Genomic DNA, 26,591 nt, shown 5'->3' on the forward strand with positions numbered 1-26,591 from the left:
ATTAAATGCTTCACACAATGTTCCACCAAAGAAATCCCGACACTTTTCCACGAGCCTATAAAAATAATATACTACCTCTAATTAACGACCAGAAAGTCAGTTCCTGATTCCTGGTTCGGTCCGACTCGTATGCCCTCGACTATTGGTCCATTTTCAAACATGGAGCATGAAGCATGCATTGAGCGAGCATTCGTGCTGTCAGTGCCCATTCGACTTTTCCTTGGTATATTCCTGTTTCCCGCTCGTTATAAACTTTATATCTTCGCGGGCTATGATACGAGAGTTACTCATATTTTTCTGTTTGATTTATTTGGAAATAAATAACTGTTGGTAGATTAAATGAGTACGTGTTGGATATAGTTGTTTTGTTGTTTGTGATTGTGTGGCAAAAACAAAATGACATTGTGGAAAGTGGTTCTTGTGGTACTTTTTGGAGTTACCTATACTAGAGCAGATAATTTGGGTAAGTTGTTTAACATTTAACATAATTTTAACACTAATTATTTTCCATTTGTGTTACGTGTTCAAATACTGTTATTGTTATATTATATTATACAATATACTTTTGTAAAATGTGAAACAAATCGCATTTTCAAACTGACATGACGTGTGAAAATAAAATCAGAATAAGCTCTAAAACTGTATTCTTGAGATACATTTCCTTTCAATATTCCTATAAAATATTATATTGCATGGGATTAAACCACAATATTTGATTGTAATAAGAACTACATATTTTATTTTTGGTATGACGTTTCGATTCTCACTCCGGAAACCGTTTTCAAAAAAAATTGAAAATAAAAATTAAGAATGATCTTAACCTGCAAATGTTTATAATTGGCGCTGGATGGTAATTTGACAGTTGACATACTTGTCCTCGATTTTGTAGGCATTAGTCATATTTTGAGTAAAAATCCTGAGAGGTCTTGTATCTCATAAGTATGACCAATAATACTCATAATTCTGGTACTTGTATTTACAGGAGAACTCCGAAAATCCGAACCCCGCTAATCCGAACGTTCGGCAAATCCGAACCTACGGAAAATGAAAAAAATTTAAAAATTTAAGACAAAATACTACAAACATACATATTTATATTACAAAGTAAAACTACAAAATTGAATAATTTAGGATTAATAGGACTTTGGCATTCAAAAATTTCTTAAAAATGAATACATACTTTATACGTAGTACTTCTGAAAGTTAAACATAAAAGTCCGGTTCTCTTGTAGTCAACTTGAGTTCAAAAATATAATCCACACTTAGGCCAGGGTAATAAAACAAAAGTATACCCTGTTCGTGATACTTCAGCAGCCAGGGTACTGAATCGTTTTTTCGACAGGTAATACCTATAGGAATAAATTATAACTATTTCCTGCGTAGGATCTGGCGGCCATTTTTATTTATAAACAATTAACTATCAAAAAATGGCATTTTACACTTTTTTTCAATTCAACGGAAAACAGTGAAACTTATGATTTTTTTTTACTACAAATATTTTCGAAATTATAGAAAAAGCTTTAAAATTACGTATTACAAAGTTTGATATACTCATTTATTGTTAATATAATTGCAAAAAAGATCGGAATTGCAAAAAAAAATATTTTCTCAATAACTGTTGTAAAAACTAGTGTACAGCTTTGAAATTTTTGTCAAATGAGGGTTCTTTGGTGCTTAGTATGTGATAAAAATTTCAAAGCGATTCATTTAATTGTTTAAATTTTATTCAAATTGTTTATCTCAGAGAGCATTTTGTTTCAATAACATAAGTCAAAAAAAAATGACCTTAGAACCATTCCACAGGTGTCAAGTGAAAGAGATGAGCTACATTTTCAACATGGTTTAAAAAAGTAAATAAAAAATGCATTTATTAGTAATAGACCAGGAACCGAAGCTTTTCACCTCGCAATTTTTACAGAATGGGATAGATTTCCTTAAAAATTTGAAAATAAGTAGTAGATAGACCACGGATCAAAATCTATATGATGCGGAAAGGCGCTTTTACCTTGGGGGTGGTTGTCACCCCATCTCATGGGGTAGAAATTTTTTATTATATTTTGACCGCAAACATTGATAAAAACAAAAATAATAATAATAAAATGATGGTTTTGCTTGTTTTCGTTTCAGAGGGTTGCACACTAGCTAGACAGGCCCTGTTTCTACCCTTTCAGGCGTCATCAGTAGCTTTCCAAAGTGTGCCCACCTCTGAACCGAAAAATAGCTCCACCATCATTTTAAAGGGAATCTGAAAAATAATTCAAATTTCCCATCAGACGCGATACAGCGACATCTGCTAAAAAATTGAAGAATCTCAGATGCAGAATCCACCAATTTAATAAATTAAAATGGTAGAAAACTGAGATCCTTCGTGTTTGAAAGTTCTTACTGGTACATCCTCAATCTGCGACTTTTTCAATTAATAAGACAGCAGACGACGAATATAGAAAACGAAAGGAAAACGATCACATTTCGCTTTCATTCGTCTAGGAAAAACGGGCAGCAGAGGAACTTTCAGTACTCAAATCCGAGTAATAGGAAATAAAAATAATAAAATGATGGTTTTGCTTGTTTTCGATTCAGAGGGTTGCACACTAGCTAGACAGGCCCTGTTTCTACCCTTTCAGGCGTCATCAGTAGCTTTCCAAAGTGTGCCCACCTCTGAACCGAAAAATAGCTCCACCATCATTTTAAAGGGAATCTGAAAAATAATTCAAATTTCCCATCAGACGCGATACAGCGACATCTACTAAAAAATTGAAGAATCTCAGATGCAGAATCCACCAATTTAATAAATTAAAATGGTAGAAAACTGAGATCCTTCGTGTTTGAAAGTTCTTACTGGTACATCCTCAATCTGCGACTTTTTCAATTAATAAGACAGCAGACGACGAATATAGAAAACGAAAGGGAAACGATCACATTTCGCTTTCATTCGTCTAGGAAAAACGGGCAGCAGAGGAACTTTCAGTACTCAAATCCGAGTAATAGGAAATAAAAATAATAAAATGATGGTTTTGCTTGTTTTCGATTCAGAGGGTTGCACACTAGCTAGACAGGCCCTGTTTCTACCCTTTCAGGCGTCATCAGTAGCTTTCCAAAGTGTGCCCACCTCTGAACCGAAGAAGGGTAGAAACAGGGCCTGTCTAGCTAGTGTGCAACCCTCTGAATCGAAAACAAGCAAAACCATCATTTTATTATTTTTATTTCCTATTACTCGGATTTCAGTACTGAAAGTTCCTCTGCTGCCCGTTTTTCCTAGACGAATGAAAGCGAAATGTGATCGTTTCCCTTTCGTTTTCCATATTCGTCGTCTGCTGTCTTATTAATTGAAAAAGTCGCAGATTGAGGATGTACCAGTAAGAACTTTCAAACACGAAGGATCTCAGTTTTCTACCATTTTAATTTATTAAATTGGTGGATTCTGCATCTGAGATTCTTCAATTTTTTATTGATAAAAACATTCATTCTAAGCAAAAAATATTCTATATTTTTTTGATAAAATTAACAGTTTTCGATTTATTTGCCATCGAAAATGTTAGTTTTATATCCAAAAAATCAATGTTTTGATAGGTATACTCATTTACGATTCACTCAATTTTTGCCGTAGAAAAATTTTTTTTAAACCAATTTCTTGTGAATTGAATAACGTACAATTTTATATTAAAACATTTTTTTCGTATCTCTGATGCTAATCTTTATATTCTGAAGAAAATGGCATTTTTACCAAGCTACAAAAATTCGTTATTCGCTTTTAACTCCTGTTTTCAAAAACTAATCATTTTAAGCCAGTCAAGCATCTAGAATCTATTAATAATACATAAATAAATAAGAATGAATAAAGCCAATGAATAAAAACACCCCTAACTTACATTATTATGCTTCCAATTGGATTTCTCCTTTTTTTTTCAAAAAAATAAATTGATTTTTTAACCCTAACATTTTGAATTTGGATCCTAGGAGTTTGGTAAAAAAGAATTTTGTAGGTTTTTATAAGGTCTATAAGGTTATTAATATTAGTTCTTGTCAAAATCCTCAGTCGCAAAAAGAGGTGACTTTGAAGGGGTTGCTAAAGGTGGTTTTTGCATGTTATTACAAGTTTTAATTGTCGATAGCTCACTCAATTTTTGCCGTAGAAAAACATTTTTACAAGCCAGGTTTTTGGAAATTAAATCTGCTACAATTTCGTATTTAAACATTTTTTCGTATCTCTGATGCTAATCTTGCTATTCTGAAGAAAATGCAATTTTTTCCAAACTACACAAATTCGTTATTTGCTTTTAACTCAATTTTTTTTAAAACTACTCATTCTAAGCCGGTGAAACTTCTAGAACCTATTAATAAATCATAAATAAAAAAGTCCAAATAAGGTCAATGACTAATTTTAATTAGGGTGGTGATTAGGGGGTTGCTTCCAATCACTTTTTTGTTGAAACAAATAGGGACTGACATTCTTTTCATTATAAGTTACTTAATTTTTGAGCTAGAGACTTTTTTTATTTCTGGAGATAGATATTTTTAATACTTTAAATTAGTTTGAACAAGTTCTCGTCGAAAAATGCATTGTTTTCTCGTCTTTTGACTTTGAAACTACAAAATTTAGCATTTGACGAATAAGAGCCAACATATAATAAAGTATAGCTCGATTACTATTGGTCTTAAGAAAATATAAAAACATGTTTTTTTTATTTTTCAAAAGGTACATTTTTGTTAAGTAAAGTTGTTTTGATAAAACGAATACTTTTGGAGTTATTAGCAGAAAAGTTATTAAAAACATTGATTGTTTCGATATAAAACCAACACTTTCGATAGCGAATAAATCGAAAAGTATCAATTTTATTAAAAAAATGTATAGAAAGTTTTTTGCTAAGAATGAACGTTTTTACCAACTTTTGTGATTAAAATATAATAAAAAATTTCCACCCCTGAGATGGGGTGGCAACCACCCCCATGGTAAAAGCGCCTTTCGGCATGATATAGATTTTAATCCTTGGACTATCCACTACTTATTCTCAATTTTTCAAGCAAATCGATCCATTCTGTAAAAATTGCGAGGTTTTGTCCTATTTTAAGCTTCATTACTTGGACTATAATAAATAATTATGCAAAAGTATCGTCAATTTTTCTTTATAAACTTTTTAAATAACTTTTTCCAAAAAAATTAATATTTTTACCCTGTTTTAAGTGCACAACTACCACGTAATGTTATCTACATCATAATTGATAAAAAATTGTAATAAATATGTATAATTTCTTATATAACAAAACAAAAAGTTTATAAGGAAAGATTTACGATACTTTTGCATAATTATTTATTACTAACAAATGCATTTTTTATTCACTTTTTTTTAAACCAAGTTGAAAATATAGCTCATGCTCTTCCATTTGACACCTGTGGAATGGTTCTAACATAATTTTTTCTGACTTATGTTATTGCAAAAAAATGCTCTTTGGCATAAACAATTTAAATAAAATTTAAACAATTGAATCAATCGCTTTAAAATTGTTATCACATATTAAGCACCAAAGAACTCTCATTTGATAAAAATTTCAAAGCTGTACACTAATTTTTACAACAGTTATTAAGAAATTTTTTTTTTTGCAATTCCGACCTTTTTTCGCAATTTTATTAACAATAAATGAGTATATGAAACTTTGTAATACGTCATTTTAAAGCTCTTTCCATATTCTCGAAGAAATTTGTACTAAAAAAACCATAAGTTTCCCTGTTTTCCATTGATTTGAAAAAAAGTGAAAAATGCCATTTTTTGATACTTAATTGTTTATAAATAAAAATGGCCGCCAGATCCTGCGCAGGAAATAGTTACCATTTGCTCTTATAGGTATTACCTGTCGAAAAAAAGCTTCAGTACCCTGGCTGTTCAAGTGTCATGGAAAAAAACCTTATTACCCTGGACTAACTCTTGCGAGAATGTTTTAAGACTCAAAATCAACGACAACGAAAGCTTCGAATTATTAGTTAGGCTAACTTTCGGATAATCTGAACTTTTTGGATTCCGAACAGGCTGTCCCCCCAATTAGTTCGGATTTTCAGGGTTTTACTGTATATTTATTTAAATCAAGATACCCTTGACTTAATGTCAGTTTGTTTATGTTTATCTATGGTCATTGTGTATAGCGGTCAATATCGACGACCAATAACCAGTTCAACTCGGATTGTCAATATTATTTAAGAATTAAGAATTTATATTATTATTAAATATTTGTATTCTATTACATTGTAATATGTCTAGCAGTGGCGTGCTGGCCATATAAACGAAACGGTGCAATCACCGAGAGGCTGCGGCCTCTTGAGGCCGGTCAAATAATGTATGTAGATGTAAAAAAAAATTTTATTAATTTATAATCGAATGATATTAACAAAACATTTCAAGGAAATTTAATTCTTTTTAAAGCTAATCAGCTTAAAAACCTGGTTGGAATCATTCTCACCTGTGCAAATTTTTGTTTGGTGCTAAGCTCACAAACTTAACTTAGTCATTTGTGATGCTGCAAGTGAAATAATTCTATGGTTCATTTTTTAAATAGGAGGAGTGAACTCAAAAGACATATTCACGCCCAATAATGTCACTATAAAAATAACCAAATTCATCTTCTTTTTGGTTGATCATGTCGATCTTCGAAGGTAACCCATAAATATTATATTATTCTAATATGTCGCTAAAGAGTTCTAAAAGCAACTGTTTTTTTTATATAAAAGCAGACTAAAAATATAAAAATTAAAGGAATATGGCAGAAAACACAAAAAATCGCCTATATATCTTAATTAACCTATGAATTTTAGATGCCATTAGTGTCAAAATTTCATAAATGTCAATAGTGTTAAAATTTTATAATTTATTGGAGTAAACTTGCCTATGGTTGAACCAAATTACAAACAAGCATTACGGCGCTGTAAATTTGAAATTTGAATCACTGCTCCTATTTAAAAATCGAGGTTTAGTATCAACAATGTTTGGACTAATAAACGTCATTGCTTCTTTATTTTGAGATAGTTATCTGCGAACGGACGTTTGGAAAAAATATTGCAAAAATAAAAGACTAAATTTAGTAGGAGATACTAAATGGTGGCCTAAAGACCACTCTTCGTAAAATATTTGGAACCTTCCAAGATAATTTAAAAAGAGAAAAATAGAAGGAAAACGGAATCCAGGCCGTAGAAGAATGTCGTGGATGCGGAATTTGAGAGAGTGGTTTGGCTGCACCACTAATGAACTTTTTAGGTCAGCTGTAAACAAAATCAGGGTAGCCTTGATGATTTCCAATCTCCGATAGGAGTGGCACAAGAAGAAGAAGAAGAAGAAGATAATTTAGAAAGTTTATTTGTTGAATTAAATTTAAGTTTAGAAGAGATTATTAATACCAGTGGTAAATTCCTTTTCATGAGCATTTTTCAGTGCGTCACAAATGATAGAAAAAAGGTAAGTCCGTGATTTATAACATTTATTCTAACATGACATTTTAGTTAAATCGGACAGTTGTCACATTTATAAAAACAAATCAATTATATTTATTGCATGTATAAAATGGTATTTTCTTTGATTTGTATAGTCTTATAAATTGTACGGATTATATTCGTAGATATATTATATAATTCGTAAATAATTTTTCTTTTCGATTATAGCGCCATCTATCGGCAACTAGAATAAATGTTATAAATGTCTCTAATCACAGACGTGCGTTTTTCGGTCACATACAATTTAATGCGTTAGAAAGAAATCGAACAACTGTGACGCACTGAAAGATGCTCATGAGAAAAAGAATAATGACAACGTTTGCTATTTATCTAAAGCTCACTTGAAAAATATCATAACGTTCGAAAAAATCCTGATTGCTAAAACCTTTTTGAGGATATAGTTACTATCACAATTCCAACTGAAATAATCGACGAATTTGCTCAAAAATCTTACTGCGGAAATTATTGAGTGACAGTTAATTGACAGGTTATTGCGTTGTATTAACATTTAATTAATATTATTAAATCAAAGTACTTGTACTGTAGGTACTTGCATTTGTACTCTCTTGTATAATTGATTTACTAAAATTCAATTTAAAGCATAGTTGAGAAATTCACAAAATTTTATTTTCCTTTTATCTTAATTACACTAAATTCATATATATTTATTCAGGAAATTATGGTTTCTGCTTTACTGAAAATAATATTGTCATTGTCATACATGTGATAATATTTATTATTTGTAAGATTGCTTATTCTTAAAAAAAACAGTGCATATTCAAAAAAATTTCGGACATCTTGGGTATTAAAGCACCCTATGTAACGCACAGCTGAATGTGGCTGATTTTTTATGTTTGTGCGTCACAGTTTTGCCATGCTGTTTTCTATATATTTCTTTCATAATTTCAATCAATGTTAAATGTACCTACAAGAATAATAGAAACGTCACAATGATTTAAAATAATCAAGTAAAAACCTATATATACATAACATATTAGAACATACCTAAAATACACAAAAATGATACATTTCACACACAAATATAATATCACAAAAAATTGTAACGTGATAGTATGAAAAATAGAGGATACGGCAACGGTGTTACATGTGACGGTCGGATCCAATGCCAATATCTACACAGACATATTAGGGTGCGCTAATATCCAAGATGTCCAAAATTTCATTGAATTCATAGTTTTATGTTTGATTTGATAATAATTTACATTTTTGTTTTATAAATAATGAATAAAAAATCCTGATAATAGAAGGTAAAATGTGGATGGGAGGCCGCTTTCTATAAAATCACCGGGCCGCTTGAAAAGTTCCAGCACGCCACTGATGTCTAGTGATCTCAATAAATGTATTTGGGTAAATTGATTCATAATCTTAATCTGTTTATGTTTACAAATTGTGTTTATTTACGTTATAGAGAATGTGTCTCTGACCTATTTCTTCTTTCGGTATCATAACCCTTCATAAGTCTTTGTCTGTCTGGCTATGTATTCCATTCAGACTCCTCTTTTGCCCTTCTTCTTCATTGTCTTAAATTCATAGTTTTCAGGTCATCAAACCATCCAGTTCTAGGTTTTCTTTTATCTCTGACCTGCTACTAACTCGTTATTATGTAAATTTGTATTGCTGTATTCTGAGTTATTGATGGATTTCGGGTTTGCTACACATTTTTTTTCGATAAATAAGATGAGAACTGTTCTCTTTTTCCTTGCTGTGTCTTTCATATACTATTCATGCATTTTTCCTTTATACTCTATATTCGTTATCCCAGGCATCTTTCCATATTTATGATCTGTCACAGAACCTGCTTTTAATGTTATTATTATTGCTCATTTATCCTAACAGGATTTTAGTTGTCTTAAAGTTTCTCTCAAATAAAAATTCTTGTATTCGCAAGGCACTTTATAAATGGAGTTCTTTGATCCCTCCTGTGTGTTGTTGGGGTTGGTCTTGTAAGAGTAGATCTTAGTGTATTAGTTATTTTGCTGTTTTTGGGTGGTATTTACTTCCTATCCTTATTCATTTTTATAATAAGCTTTTTCATAAATATGGTATTTAAGTTATCTTAAAAATCTCTTTTTGTGAGCCTTTCTGGATCAATTTTGGTGTTTGTCTCCTTTCTTCAATACTGAAGAATTCCTCGTTTATAAATTACAATTCGTAATATAGACCAGGGCGCATCTGTAAAAATATTAGTACATTTGGATTTTGAGAGGTGACTCATATTTTTTTGCAGAAATTATTTGAAAATAACTCATATAATAATATTTGAGTTATCCTCCCACTCAAAAAGGTCCGGAACATTGTTTAAATAAAATGTCAAAAAATGAAGGAAAATTTCGATTCTTTTCTTGGTTTTTGATTGTAACTTTAAAAGTATTTATTTTTAAGAAAAGTTGTACCGACATAAAAGTTGCTCAATTAAATTTCCTATAATATAGGATTAACTGAAAATTTTAAAAATTGTCACCCTTGTTACAAAATAGCCATAATTTCGAAAAAACCATAAAAAACAAGTATTCGCATTTTACGTTTTTAAACCGTTTATGCTACACTTAGGACCTTCATGTTTCACCCAGAAAAACTTTATTATATAATAAAACAATACTGTAAATTTCATTAAGATCGGTTTAATAGATTTTTCAAAATAAATTTTGCAATCCAGCTTTCGCAAAAAAAATTAATTTTTTCAAAATGTTGCAGCACTGAAAATAAAGCAGACAGCAAGTTAATTTTTTTGCATATAAAAGAATACTGTACCTTTCATTTGCAATTTGTAAAATTAAAATCGGTTAACTACCACGGCGTCAGGAATTTTTTTAAATAAACATTAATTTTTGGTGCTACGCGCAGAACAGCGGATACTTTCGTCCTGATTGGGCATTCTAATGACATTTAATAATTATTGATAAATTTAAATTTTTAGTACATTTCTAAATAAATAAATAAATTTGTTTATTGCAAAATAGAACACTTACTCTGTCTTTTTAAATGACACATTTTTTAACAAGAACTTTCTTTAATCACATTTTTTAACTGAGAAAATAAAAGTGTATTATTTTTAAACATATGCAATTTTTTAAACAATTTTTCACAAACAATAATCAAATTTGTTCAAGTTTGATTTTTGTGGAATTAAAATATGAACATACAACAAAATATAGAGTAAGAAAATAATGTATTAGATAAAGATTGGAAGACATTTTGGTGGAAATCAACTTGTATGAATCGAACACCTCTGTCCTGCTCGTAGCACCAAAAATTAATGTTTATTTAAAAAAATATCTGACGCCGTGGTAGTTAACCGATTTTAATTTTGCAAATTGAAAATGAAAGGTACAGTATTCTTCTATTTGTAAAGAAAAAATTTAACTTGTTATCTGCTTTATTTTTAGTCCTGCAACATTTTGAAAAAATGACTTGTTTTGCGAAAGCTGGATTGCAGCAAAATTTATTTTGCAAAATCTATTGAACCGATCTTAACTAAATTTACAGTATTGTTTTATCATATCATAAAGGTTTTCTGGGTGAAATACGAGGGTCCTAAGTTTAGCATAAATGGTTTAAAAACGTAAAATACGAATACTTGTTTTTTTATGTTTTTTTCGCAATTATTGCTATTTTGCAACAAGGATATTTTAACTAATCTTACATCGTAGGAAATTTCATTACGCAACTTTTATTTCAGTACAACTTTTCTCGAAAGTTTTAATCAAAAACGAAGAGAAATATCGAATTTTCCTCCATTTTTTGACATTTTGATTATTTAAACAATGTTCCAGACCTTTTTGAGTGGGAGGATAACTCAATTATTATTATATGAGTTAATTCCAAGCAATTTCTGCAAAAAAATTAGAGTCACCTCTGAACGTCCATCTCCAAACAGATCCGCCCTGGACTAATAATTTTTCGTTAAAATTTTTGTTAGCAGGTTTTTTGTCTTAAAATAGATAAGTTTATGTTTGAGCAGGTGTTTTTGGCTCTATCTACAGTGAATATATTATAGTAATTTCATGATTCCTTTTCTGATATTACGTGGTTTAGGTGATAATTTCAATATCTGTTGGTGTGGTTGGTTTTCTATAGACTTTAGTTGCATATCGTGTAATATTCTCCTTTGTGATTAACAAATCTATAAATGCTAGTGAGTTGTTGTTTTTGTCAGTAAATATTTATTTTAGCAAAAAATTAAGGAGATTAAAATTGTATAAAATATAATTTTCTCCATTTTTGTTTATGTACAATTATATCGTAAAGTTAATATAAAATGTGATTGATACATTCCATAATTATGCTCCCCCTTCCGCTATTTTCCCCTTAACTCGGGAATTATTGATCGCACAAAAAAATTGTAAAAAATAGATTTTATGAAATCGCATTTAGAACGGTTTCAGTGATTACCATTTTTGTCGAAAAATTGAAAGTGGTGAAGATATTGAGCAAAAAGGGTATTCCTTTAAAATCAAGATGGCGGCTAACACAACGGCGGAATTCAGTAGCGGTTTTAAATTTACACTACTATTGACACGTTCTAAAGGTTACAACAATAAAATTTCGGGCAGCTGAAAGGTTAGGCTTTTTTTCGTCTAATTCGACTGGACTATAATGTTGTTGAGAATCGTGTAATAAAATTAATGGTATATGGCACTTCTTTAACGACATTTCCAATAAATAGCCATTTTATGCACAGAAATCGTTAAAATATGGAGTTCTTTAAATATAGAGCCAACAAAGAATACATATAGATAGAAATGCCAAACACAAAGAAAAGTCCATACACTTTTATGTTTCCGAACGAGTTCAGAAATAGAACCGATAGAAAATCCGAAACAATAACCGCAGCTTTGATCCCAATTTTAATCACGAATTTAAGGCCAATAATACAGCTTCGGCCGCTGCGGTAAAGACAGTAAAGTTGTTTAGAACTTTAAACAGTTTCTAAACTTCAGATGTAGGGACATAAAAAGCTCAACCAGCGCCCTGTAATGACTTAGAGGCATCCGTGTAAATAGCTCTGTATATCGCCATCATTTGTGAAGCACTGAAGCACTAAATTTGAGGAAGTATGAGGGTTTTCATCCGCTTGGCTTTGGTTTTATTAACTTTATTTTGTAACGAAAATTATGTTAGAAATACTTGTTAGAGAGGCCGAAAGTATTTAGTGCTTTTTTATTAGGGTTGAAGTCTTCCGTTAACCCTAGACCAAATTAGAAGAACTTAAAAATTGGATATAAGCTGTAATTGTGTGATAAGATTTGAATGAAACTATGAGGTTTAGCGAGGCGAGGAAAAAATTTAAAGTAAATCTAAAGAAAACAACTTATTTATCTTCTACTTCTTCATGTAATTCATCCTTTAAAGTGTTCTACTGTTGTTTTTCTACTTCAATGCGTAAAATTGTTCAACCAGAACCTGTGTCGTCTCTATGGTCCACTTTTTCCTTGCACTTTCTTTTGTCTAACTTGTCTGATTTCTTAGTATGTAACCAAAGTAGCTTACTTCTCTTTCCTTCATAGTGTTGAGTCTATCTTTTTGTTTTTCCATCTTTCTTAATGTTTCCGTATTTGTTACCTGTTGTATTCATGATATTTTTCGTATTCTTCGCTGTCACTACATATTAAAGCTGGCAAGTATTTTTTAAGTTGCGTCCGCAATTTTCCAGGTTTTAACTCTATACCTATACAGGGTGAGTCATGAGGAACTGTACATACTCCTACCTCGTGTAGAGGCTCCTTTGGGGAATAACAAATAACCATTAAAAGTGTCTGCTCCCCTTGTTTAATAATATACAGGGAGAGTTTCGCATTTTGACAGAAATTTGTATTCGTCATAATTTTTCAACGGTCAGATCGATGTGTCTCTTATTTTGGTCAATCGTTACACTAGTACCACCTAATCAACTGATTTATTCAAACTAGAAAAAAATCAGGCCCGGCTTCAAAAAAATTAGTTCGTTTGGGTCTTAGAAAAAACTTCACCCTGTATACGCTTTTTGAAAACTATAATATGAATTTTACAAATTAGACAAATAGGCAAAATTGAGTATGAATTAAAAGTTTGGTAAAGTGAACCATAGATTTAAAAAAAATAACTTTTATTACAAAAATTAATTTTTTTTGAACAAATATTTATTTATATTTTTAATTTATTTATAATTTAATTTCTAAATTAAATTCTAAATTTTTTTAACAAATATTTAACTTATGTTACCACCCAATCAACTGATTTATACAAACTAGAAAAAAATCAGGCCCGGATTTAAAAAATTAGTTCGTTTTGGTCTTAGAAAAAATTTCACCCTGTATACTCTTTCTGAAAACTCTAATATAAATTTTACAAATTAGACAAATAGACAATTAGATCGGCATATTTATTTTTTTCTCCACACGATTACTTAATTTTTTATTAAAAAATAAAATTTGTCAAAATCGGAATTTTAACCTAAAACTGAAAAAAAATGAAATCACGGTTTAACTCGCTACAACTCTGTTCCATTTTAATATTTTTTTTTCTGAAATTTTACAGCACATATCCCTTACCATTGTGAATATGAAAATTGTTGTAGACTTTCCGTCTTCTTCTCATAAAAGTTATGAAATTTTAAAAATAAAAGGTGCAGATTCGTGAATTGCAAAGTTAAATCGCAAAAATTAAATGAAAAAATTTAAGATTTATCTATTTGATCACGTCTATGTTAAACTATGAAGTCCAAAGAGAAGTGTTATGGGTTTTAGATCTAGACGTGGTATAGAAGAAAAAAAATGGTGAAGCTTTTAATTTTGAGAAAAACGTTGTTAATTTTTTTTTTTATTTTTATGGCAAAATTCCGATTTTGACAAATTTGATTTTTTAATAAAAAATTAAGTAATCGTGTGGGGAAAAAATAAGTACGCCATTTTAATTGCCTACTTGTCTAATTTGTAAAATTCATACCAGAGTTTTCAAAAAGCGTATACAGGGTGAAATTTTTTCTAAGACCGAAACGAACTAATTTTTTAAATCCGGGCCTGATTTTTTTCTAGTTTGAATAAATCAGTTGATTGGGTGGTAACATAAATTAAATATTTGTTCAAAAAAAAATTTATTTTTGTAATAAAAGTTAATTTTTTTAAATCTGTTTTCTAGTAAATATTGTTCACTTTACCAAACTTTTAATTATTCATAGTCAAATTTGATTTTTTTATAAAAAATTAAGTAATCGTGTGGGGAAAAAAATAAATATGTCGTTTTAATTGCCTATTTGTCTAATTTGTAAAATTCATATTAGAGTTTTCAAAAAGCGTATACAGGGTGAAATTTTTTCTAAGACCGAAACGAACAAATTTTTTAAATCCGGGCCTGATTTTTTTCTAGTTTGTATAAATCAGTTAATGGGTGGTAACATAACTTAAATATTTGTTCAAAAAAAATTAATTTTTGTAATAAAAGTTATTTTTTTTTAATTTATGGTTCACTTTACCAAACTTTTAATTCATACTCAAATTTGATTTTTTTAGTAATGGGGTAATTAGGGGAAATCGTGTGGGGAAAATAATTAAATATATAATTTTAATTGCCTATTTGTCCGTATATTGCTATAGATTGCCATCAACATAATTTACAAGTACAAAGAAGTATATTTTTAAGTCTTGTTATTGAAATATAAAACAAGATGTGGAAATGTCAATAAAATTGCATTTAAGATTCAATAGTGAGATACAATTTGTTTATTTTGTTTTCAACGCAACAAAACAAGATTGTTTGATTTAAAAATTTCATTTTGAAAAGAATTTCAGATCTCAAAGTTAAAACAATAAACAACCAATTTATTTTCCAATTTATGCGTTCTTTCAATAAGCTATATACATAATAGGGGAAGCAATAAAGCACTAAAATCGGCCTTACCTCCGAAAAAAAAAACGATACGACGGATCTTAATAATTCTTTTTACATTCGATTCGTGAATGCGCCAGGAAACTTTGTAACCCAGAGCGATGACATAATATTGAAAAACTGCATACAAAAATGCATTTCTTAAAGTTCATCTCAAACAGACAATTAAAAGAATTCAGAACTCGTCAATTTTCGGCGGAAATGAGTTCAATTTTGTTACCCGGGAGGTTTTTGAGGTTACCGAAACCGAATATGACGTCTAAAGTGGTCTCCGGAGTACCTGGTGCCCAGGGTACCTACTGTTAACCTCGTCTGTTGTAGATTTAGACAAATTCATTAACAAATTAGTCAAAAATCATTAGTCACGAGATAAACAGTGGGTACCCTGGGAACCAGGTACTCCGGGGATCACTTCCAATATCATATTCGTCGTCAGAGACCCCAAAAACCTCAATAATGAATTTTGACTAATTTTTAATTAATTTGTCGAAAACTCCAATAGATGAGGTAAACAGTAGGTACCTTGGGTACCAGGTACTCCGTAGTTCACTTCCGATGTCATATTTGTCGTCAGTTGCCCAAAAACCTCCAAGTAATGATTTTTGGCTAATTTTTGAATGAATTTGCCGAAAACTCCAGAAGTAGGTACCCTGTTTTTCGAGGTAGGTTTTCCGAGGTAGGTTTTCCGAGCTGCCGTTAACAAAATTGCTATAGCCAATTTGATAGCAAACGTTCGATAATCGAGCACGGCACTTGAAAAAAGAAGGTACCCTAGGCACCAGGTATTCCGTAGAACACTTCCGATATCATATTCGTCGTTAGCGACCCCAAAAACCCCCGAGTACTTATTTTTGACCAATTTTTTACTAAATTCTTTGCCGAAAACTCCACAAGACGAGGTAAACAGTTGGTTCCCTGGGCAACAGGTACACCGGAAATCACTTCAGATGTCATATCCGTCGTTATCGACCCCAAAAAACCCCCGAGTAATGATTTTTGACTAATTTTTTAATTAATTTGCCGAAAACTCCACAAGTCGAGGTAAACAGTAGGTACCCTGGGCACCAGGTACTCCGGAGATCACTTTCGACGTCATATTCGTTTTCAGCGACCTCAAAAACCCCCGAGTAACAAAATTGAACTCATTTCCGCCGATAATTGACGAGTTCTGAATTTTTTTTATTCACTGTTTGAGATGCACTTTAAGAATGCATTTTTTCTATGCAGTTTTTCAATATTATATCATGGCTCTGGGTTACAAAGTTTCCTGGCGCATTCACGAATCGAATGTAAAAAAAATTATTAAGATCCGTCTTATCGTTTTTTTTTTTCGGAGGTAAGGCCGATTTTAGTGCTTTATTGCTTCCCCTATTATGTATATACGAGTAGCTTATTGTCAAAGATAGTTTTAGAAAGAATGCATAAATTGGAAAATAAATTGGTTGTTTATTGTTTTAACTTTGAGATCTGAAATTCTTTTCAAAATGCAATTTTTAAATCAAACAATCTTGTTTTGTTGCGTTGAAAACAAAATAAACGGATTATATCTCACTATTGAATCTTAAATGCAATTTTGTTGACATTTCCACATCTTGTTTTATATTTCAATAACAAGACTTAAAAAATATACTTTTTTGTATATTTGTAAATTTTGTTGATGGCAATACTCTATTTGAGGGTAGTTCATTTGATTACATACTCGAACAATTTTATTTAAAAGATGGAGGGATAGTTGGCAATCTACCTCCCAGGAAATTAACCAGAGGCAGCTTCAGAACTAATCAGATCGAAAGATCTCCAAGAAGTAAAAGAAGAAGAAGAAGAATATCTATTGAAAAAAATATTGGTCGTTCTATGTGTTGCATTTTTTTGGCCATCAGTATATAATGTTATAGTAGGTATATTTATTTTTTTTATTGTATATAATTATAGCTTAAGCTATATTTAATGGATTTGTACAACCGCTTGCGTACTATTCATACTGCATACATAAAACATAATCAGAGTCAAAGTTGTTTCATAAATTAAAAACGTGCTTGAACTTCCGCGTGTGTCGTACCCGCAATCTAGAGATAATAACGTGCCTAGCCGCTGCTGGTATAGTAAGTTTTCGACTGATGATACATCTTTTTGCGTCTTTAATGAAAAACTTTGATAAGTTTAGTTTTAGTAGTAATTTAAGTTTCAAATCATTTTTATGCATACGTTGAATTTTAGGTAAGTACATACATCTTTCATGGATATTTTAACGTCACTTTTATTTCTTCGTGCTGGATTTCTTTTCCTTCGTTCCCTAGTGTGTAACGGGATTTAACTCAGTATTCAGAAACTTATAAAATCCTTTTAATAAAAATAGATTATTTATTGTTTAATACGATTGTTTAGGTTACATAATATTTAAATCGATGTATTAAAATGTAATGTAGTCTATTAAAATATTTAAACAACTATTTACGAAAATATATTTATTTTAATACTTGAACTCGTTCACAATGGTCAACAGTAATCACACACCAAATTATACCTTTCGCCACGAACTTAGGATACCAATTAAAATATCTATCGCCTTCCGCTGGGTTTATATCATCACCGCAACACCAGTAGGCCCGTATCGACTCTGTCCCAAGCTGTTGGCCGTATAAGGAAATTAGTGCCACCAGCCGACGACCGTATTAGGAATTGAGTGTGACTTCTTTCTGGCCCAAGCTTATATCCATATAAGGAAATTAGTGACTCACGGCGACCACCGTATTAGATATTGAGTGTGACTGCAGTAAGTGGAACGCACGCATTCGGCGACTTTGACCCAGAGAATCCAGCCAAGTAAGCATAAAACATTACCTATTAATAAAAATTACCTATTAAACATTTCCTATACAAAACCTATTAGAGGTAAAACTCACTAAGTGCACTTTTTTGAGATCTTGACATTTTCATCGATTTGAACTCAATACGGTACTGCCCAGCCCTGGAGAATTCACCTGAGGCTCTAACTCTTCTAATTGCTGAGATAATTTATGGTACAATTCACTAAGTGCATTATTTGGATTTTCTTTTTCAGGGTAAAATTCATTAAAACTTATTATTGCATTTAGTGAATTTTTCCTTACAATCTGGAATGCATTCTTTTGAATTTTGGTTTCAGGGTAAAACTCATTAAAACTTATTAATAGCACTTTGCGAATTTTTCCTTACAATCTGGAGTGCCGGATCGGTACTTAGTGATCTTTCAAACAATAAATAATTAGTAACTATAAAAATTGATGTTGATATTTCAAGAATAATTAACTTCTGTTTTTGATACCTAGAGGGAACTGTTTTGTAGAAACTCATTTAATTGTTTATTAACATTTTATTTATTATCATTCATTACCACTACCAGATTCTCTTTTTTAGTTCCGTTAGAGGTTAGATAATCTCTTTTAGGTTTAACATTTTGTAATAGAAAGCATTTTTTGTTACTTATTTCTTTAATTTTAAATCATAACTTCAGTCATGATAGTTTATGGAGACAAATTCATTAACTTCTCAATATCCAATAATTGTGTTCATGGAAAAACTCATTAAGTACAAAGTGTAGTTAGTGAGTTTTACCTCTAATAGGTCAATATCCCAAAAATTGTGTTCATTGAAAAACTCATCAAGTACAAAATTTGATCTAATATTGATTATATCATAGTTCCTGTGACGAAACATGGCTTAAAATATTTGTTTTTATTTATTCTTTAAAGTTGCCTTAAAATAATTCCAATACTTAATTCAGGTGAATTTAAAAAACAATTTGTACCTTTAAATCGATTTTTCTCCACTTTCTGAAAAGTGTAGTTAGTTTTAGTTTTAGTGTAGGAGTTTTGCCTCTAATAGGACGATATTATGATATTGTATTTACAAACTGAACTGAAAGTGAAATATACAAACAAAACACGCATCTATAAAAAAGCGATATACGAAATTACACGAGATTATTATTACTTACTTCTAATTGAGTCAGTCAGATATCGTCATCAGCTGAATACAATTTATTGTATTTAACCAACTGATTTGGACAAAGGAGCATGTAAAATTCCCATTTTGAATGTCTTTACATATTATATAAACTTGGGAGTTTAGAGGTATTAAAGTTTATGCTTATCCCTTAAGTACTAACACACCGTCTCCCAGACGGCATCGTTTGTTAAAAGTGGGATATTTCCCTTCGTAGAAAATTTTGATGTTGACCCGTTTATGACTTTTTAAGGTGGGTTGTTATTTAGTAGTATTGAATTCGGCAATTTGCGGCAGGTTGTTATTCGAAAGATATTTAGGCTCAAAGTGTAATTTCCGTCTAATAGACGGGGTGTTAGTGTTTGTGCCCAGTTCGTCATTAAACATAATGTGCCCCAGTTCGTCAAAAAGTTTAAATAAGGGAATAAAGACTACGAGGAAACTCTTTTGAAATGACTTTATGAGGAAGAAAACGAGATAAGGATGAAAATGTTGCCACTGACTACCATTGCTACACTGTACAAATTTTACTGCCTGTCAGTTTTTTTTTGTTTTAACATTTTTTAAAAACTTTTTTATTTTCATGTTTACTACTCTTTGTTTAACTAGATTTTAAATTTTTATCAAGATTCTTTAATTTGTTTCATTTTTATCACACTTTTTTTTCAGGAATAAAAAGTCACACAAACAATCCTTACATTCTTGTTATAATGTTTTTTATTTTAATACATACAGAAAAACTAGATCAATTACTGTGTTTTTTAGATAAGTAATACTTTCAGTAAGTCATCGAAATATTTTTTTGCATTAAAATATTTGACAAAAAAAAATAACCAATAAAATGTTAAACCCGTCTCGTCTGTCAGGCGGTTAGTTAGTATTTACGTCATTGATTTAAGATGTTAGTACTTAAGGGTTATGTTTTCTTTTATTTAAACTGAAACTCGAGTTAACCATTGTCTAAAGTTAGCATCATTTAACCAATATTCCCGAAATTTTGGTAATAGCGTTTGTTTTGTGGGAATAATTTTGCTTCAATCATTTTGCTATGTATGCATGTTGCCAGACTTATTATTTAATTTAAATTCGTATGCTGCTACTCGTTGCCCAGTTAAGTCTATTTAATCATCACCACTTAATAAAACATTTACGACAGTGTCTTTTTCAGTTAACGGAATTATTACGGAACATTTCCTTGTATTGTATTGTATTATGTAAATTCATGTAAAATATTAGTTCTCTTAATCCTCTCAAGTTGGCTCGTTATATTAATTGCGTATTTCAAGCAATTTAATAAAGCAATAATTGTTATATGCGGGTTGGATGCTGCTAATCCTTTTTGGGTGATCCATTATATTATATGGATACAGGAATTCGTTCCAGATGAACATTTTACGGACTAGGGTCCATATTTACTATATCCCTTTTGAAAATGTTTGTATTGTAGCAGCCGTAATGATACACTTAATCGAATTAATGCGCTTCTGGCACCTTTTTAGCAGTAAGGCTGATTTTTAGGATAATATGCGACAAATAAACCAACAATAATCAAATGTAAGTTATTCTGAAGTTATTTTCTTGTGGCATTTTTACAATTTTAACTATTTATAATGGGAAATAAGCCACAATATTATTAAAAAATGATTTTTATTAACGTTTCGACGCCCAAATCGGGTGCCGTTGTCAAAATACAAAATACTGCTAACATAAACAAAAATGTTGTTGCATAGTAAAAAAATTCTTCTAATTATTTATTTAATCTGACTCATTTATATTGACAATTCAGTCGTATATTATACATTTTAAAGTAGAAGACTTTAAAATGATATCGCCAATATTTATGAGTTGCGTTCCTGGGACGACTTTACTGAAAGATAGTTCATTCGATTATATGAAATCAACCCCAACTCAAGAATATCCGTCACAAAAAAAAATCATAGCATGTGATCTGTCTTTAAACTAGAGAAGCATTATTTACTGTACAAACACTCGTAGAATCCTATTGAGATATCAGCTGTGACGTATTCATATGTCTGGTTGAATTTGAGAAAGCCTCCAACAAAATATAACACAAAAGGCTTGCAAGCAATTCCCTCTACTTTTTAATATGTGTTTAGAAGAGATGTTTAAATAGGGATTAGAAGACATTAATGAAGGCATATCAATTAACGGAATAATATTGGATAATCTCAGATATGAAGACGATAAAATGTTCCTTGCGGACAGTAAATAACAGTAGCAAATCTTGGTTGATCACACACTACGCAGGAACTCGAGAGATATGGAATAATTCTGAATACAAAAAAAAACGGAAATCGTGATTGTCAGTAATAAAAAAATTGAAGACGAAACAATCTACGTTAAAGTAAAAGTTTTAGAGAAAGTACTCAGACGCAATTACTTGGGATGTGAGTTAAAGGAACGATGTTAATTTAATGGTACCCTTTTAAATAGAGTTAAAATTTGGACAATTATGGATGCAATTGAAAAAACACTTACCAGCTTTCAGATGTGTTATTATCAAAAAATAAGGAAAATATCATGAACACAAACTCTTGACAAACACGGAAGCATTAAGAAAGATGAAAAAAGAAAAATAAATATTCATAAATAAATACTATGAAGGAAAGAATCTACTTTGTACTTTCACATACTCTCTCTTTCTCTTGTCGTTTCCCCATTACTGAGGATCGTGATTTCTTCCAATATTCCTAACAATGTTTCTCCATTGGTCTCTATCTTCAGCTGCTCTAAGAGCTTCGCAGAATGAGTTTCCAGCTGAATGATTTATTTGGTCAGACCATCTAGTTGGTGATCGACCTCTTGATCTTCTCCCCGGAACGTTTCCAGAAACAATTATTCTCTCTAAACTGTTGTCATCTCTGCGAACCACGTGACCAAAGAATTACAGAATTCGTTGCAGACATATTGTGGACAGCCTTTTTTTAATATTTAGTTGGTTTAGAATGGAAACTTTTGTCCTATGAGCTGTCCAAGGTATGCGCAGCATTCTTCTCCAGCAAGTTTCTGCTCCGTACAGAAATATTGAGAATACAAGGGTATTCACCAGTCTCATCTTGATATTTTACGAGATAGGTCTCTCTTTCCAAACTTTCGTTAGGCGACTCATCGCATTTTTTGCCATACCAATACGTCTCCGAACTTCTGCTTCACAGTTACCATCGTTAGTTATACTACAACCGAGATAGACAAAGGTGTTTACTATCTGGTATTCCTGTAACATGTTAGTCAGTTGAATAGTGTGGAATCTGTCGACCACCAATATTTTTGTCCTAGCTTTGTTGATTTTCAGACCAACTTTATTGCTTTCGTACTCAACTCTTCGCAGAAGATCAACCATTTCTTGCTTATTTGCTGCTATAAGTGTAGTGTCATCAGCAAATCTTAAATTGGAGGATTTTCCTACCAGCTACTGTTACTCCACCGGCCCATCCTTCTAAAACCATCCTTATGACATGTTCACCATAAATGTTAAATAAGTCAGGTGACAACACGCATCCTTGTCTAACACCTCTCTCGGTCTTGAATTGGTTTGAAAACTTCTGATCTAGTCGTACTGTCTCTATATTAGCTAGTACAGCTTTTTAATAAGTGTCACCAGGTGCATTGGTGCGCCCATTTCTATTAAAATTGACGACAGATTTATCCAGCTTACACAATCAAATGCTTTTTGGTAGTCAACGAAGCATATAATCATAGGTAGGTACTTGAAATTTTTTAGACTTTTCAATGAGTTGTCTCAGGTTCAGGATTTGTTCCCTTGTACCTTTACTCTTTACAAACCCCGCTTGTTCCTGAGGTATTTGGTAATGTAGATAGGTTTTTAATCTGTGTTTGATGATATGCAACAAGATTTTACTAGCTTGTGTTATTAGTGACAGCGTGCGGTAGTTTTCACATATGGTAGTAGTTCCTTTTTGGTGTAGTGGGATATAAATTGAGGTACACCAATCAGATGGCCATTTTCCTGAATTCCAAATAGCGACGCGGATAGAATGGATGATATGTAATCCTTTGTCACCTATTAACCGTAGTATTTCACATGGTATTGAATCAATGCCTTTCACATATAGTCCGTTATTTAACTGTAAAATGTTGCAAAACCTCTAAATTTTAAAGAACCGCTTGGATTGACATGAAATTTGGCATACACATAGCTAACTGATATTGTGCCGATATGTGCTTTTGCACTGGGAGTGGTTTTCACCCCCTCTTGGAGTTGAAAAAATATTCGTCCAAAGTAAGTCAAGAAATGGATAAACTGGCTAATTTTAAGTAACTTTTGTTCTATAGAGTTTTTTCACTAAGTCAATACTTTTCGAGTTATTTGGCAGTGAATATGTTAATTTTTTCAACAAAATAACCAAGCTTTTAGACGGTATTTCGCAAATAACTGAAATAGTAAGTATTTTGTCGAAAAAATATTCTTAGAAAAATATAGCCTGTAAAAAATTTAAAAAAATGGTGTATATATCACGTCTCTATACCTAGTAGAAGCAGAGTTGTAGCTAATGACAAATAGGTTCATATTCTTCAAATTCCAAATGAAAAACTTTAACGTGAAATAACCAAAAATGAAGCACATTTTCGGGAAAACTCATTACAATTTATTTAAAGTGTTTAAAAACAGCTTCATTTTTGTTTTATAAAAAAAATTTCTAGCATCAAAAGTAAACAAGTTACGCTCAAAATAAAGTTAGTCCCTTTTTGTTTTGGTAAAAAAATCGAGAAAATCACCCCCTAATTAGTATCTTAAATGAACTTCATCGTTACGACTTCACAAGTTTCTTGACTCGTGTATGTATTGTTTATATGATCTGTAAGTTTCATCGGTTCCAAGTCCTTATTATTGAAAGGGCTGTAGTTAAAAGTGGTTGAACGAGTCACTGATCACGAATGTATGCAAATTTAGAAACACCAAATCTTAATCAATTTTAGCCCAACAGAAAAACAAAAAAATACATGATATTCAGAAAAGCAATTCTGACTTTTTTTGGTTTTCGAGATTTTTGGTATCTCTAACAATGTTTAAGTTATTTTGAAAAAAAGTATATTTTTCAAAATTAAAATTTTTAAAAATTTTATTTTGAAACCAAATTTTTTTAAAAATAAGCACTTTGAATCGATGAAACTTACAAATCATATAAACACAACATAAGTAAAATAATTTGTGGAGCGGTAACGATTAATTTCATTTAAGTTGCTAATTAGGGGGTGGTCTTCCCGATTCTTTTTTGCCAAAACAAAAGGGACCAACTTTATTTTGAGCGCAACTTGCTTAAATCTAATGCTAGAAACTTTTTATAAAAACAGAAATAAAGCTTTTTTAAACACTTTAAAAAAGTTATAATAGGTTTTCCCCAAAAAGTGCTTAATCTTTTGGATATTTCACGTCGAAATATTCTATTTGAAATTGGGTGAATATGAATCTATATTTCATTGGCTATAACTCTGCTTCTACAGATCCAGAGACCTAACGCGTACACCATTTTTTTACATTTTTATAGGCTATATTTTTGCTAAGAACGTTTTTTTTCGGCCAAATACTTACTTTTTTGAGTTATTTGCGAAAAACAGTCTAAAAATGTGCTTATTTTGTTCAAAAATGAACATTCTCACTCGCAAATAACTCGAAAAGTGTTGACTTGGCTAAAAAGCTCTATAGAACAAAAGTTACTTAAAATTAGTCAGTTCACCCATTTCCGGACTTATTTTGGACATATATTTTTTCACCCCCAAGAGGGGGTGAAAGTCACCCCCAGGGCAAAAGCACACATCGGCACAATATCACTTTTTTTCTTTGACATGTAAGCTATACGTATGGCAAATTTCATGTCAATCCAAGCGGTTCTTTAAAATTTAGAGTAAAAACCGTGAAAGAATGTACTAATACTAATAGATGAAAAATATGAGTTGATGCGATTGGTTATACAAGAGAAATTGGAAGAAAAAAGGGGACTGAGGAGACGACGTACGTCTTGGTTAAAACATTTAAAGCAGTGGAGTGAAAAAACAACAATACAATTCAGAAACTGTGTAACAGAACCGCTGCAGATACAGTAAAATAGGCCATAATGATCGCTAATATCATTGAAGGATAAGACACACTAGGAAGAAAGATAAAGCGATAAATTCCGTTTTAAGAATTATGTAATTTATATCGTATGCTTGGGGAAAATCATAATCCTCCAAAACCTGTTGTGCTAATAAATTAACTAAATATTCGACAGAATCCACATATTCCCACACAACAAACACTGCTACCTGATTAATTATTGAAGCACTTAATATCCGTTAAAAATAAAGCGCAAGAGAAATCTCAGTTTCCAAAAGCTACGACAAAATAAGTCGCTTGGAACACAAACGGGTCAGTCTCAGTACAACTAAATCCCGGTGTTTAGTTATGAGACAGACGGAATCCCTCACATCCTCTACTTTCCCATTATAAGCTATTTTACGAACATATTATTAGAGAAAATGTTAAAAAAAGCTTTTCTGCTTAACGTTTTTATCCCACAACTTTTATAAAAATGTAAATAATGGGGGTGAGATTCGTAGGACCAGCATAAAAATAGAATATTTGGTAGACGACCTCAAACTAATAAAAAAATTTGGATTTCGTTTTAGGGTGTTAATCTGCTTTTATCACAAAAATTTTTAACTAGATATTCGTGTGTAATATTTGGTATAGTTGTGCTAGCAAACTAAGAGAGTCCGGGGAATTGGGGACTGCATGGGAATTGGTACAAAACAAGCTTCGTCGATGAATAATATTAAAGAATAAAATAAAAACTAGGAATTTTAAGGTTGCCACTCCATTTTTAATTAGTCTAGCTAAAGGTATAATTAATAAAACACCCCATCTTATTACATTCTGAGTTCTTCGCCGATATTTCACACGATGTTAATTTATAAGATTTTAAGTAGTGAAAAAAGCTACAAACTGTAGTAAATTTAATTATGATTCATTTTTAATTAATTTAAATATAATATTAGAATACTTTTACTTTCTATTCTCATAGTCATTTTTCAATGCATGGCTAATTACAGAAATAATTATAAATTACTAGCTGACCCGGCAGACTTCGTACTGCCTCAATAAATCAAAAAAAGCTAAACTTGTATAAAATACACTTAAAATAAACAAAAGGAATTCGTAATTAATAAACAAATACTGCTCCTGTTTTATTATTACATATTTTCAATTAATTACACATGATGTTTGAAG

General features: G+C 31.1%; 1 protein-coding gene across 2 annotated transcripts in view; it reads left to right on the plus strand.

Moving 5' to 3' along the window:
- Positions 1-201: 201 nt before the first annotated feature.
- Positions 202-26,591, plus strand: part of LOC114330167 (protein eva-1 homolog C-like) — a 366,988-nt gene continuing 340,598 nt past the window's right edge. For both annotated transcript variants that reach the window (XM_050661403.1, XM_050661404.1), the window contains exon 1: positions 202-463. In XM_050661403.1, the coding sequence (XP_050517360.1) occupies positions 397-463 (67 nt within the window). In that variant the 5' untranslated portion in view covers positions 202-396. The remainder of the gene's footprint in view (positions 464-26,591) is intronic.

The sequence above is a fragment of the Diabrotica virgifera genome, chromosome 9 (assembly GCF_917563875.1).
Source record: "Diabrotica virgifera virgifera chromosome 9, PGI_DIABVI_V3a".
Taxonomy (NCBI): Eukaryota; Metazoa; Arthropoda; class Insecta; order Coleoptera; family Chrysomelidae; genus Diabrotica; species Diabrotica virgifera.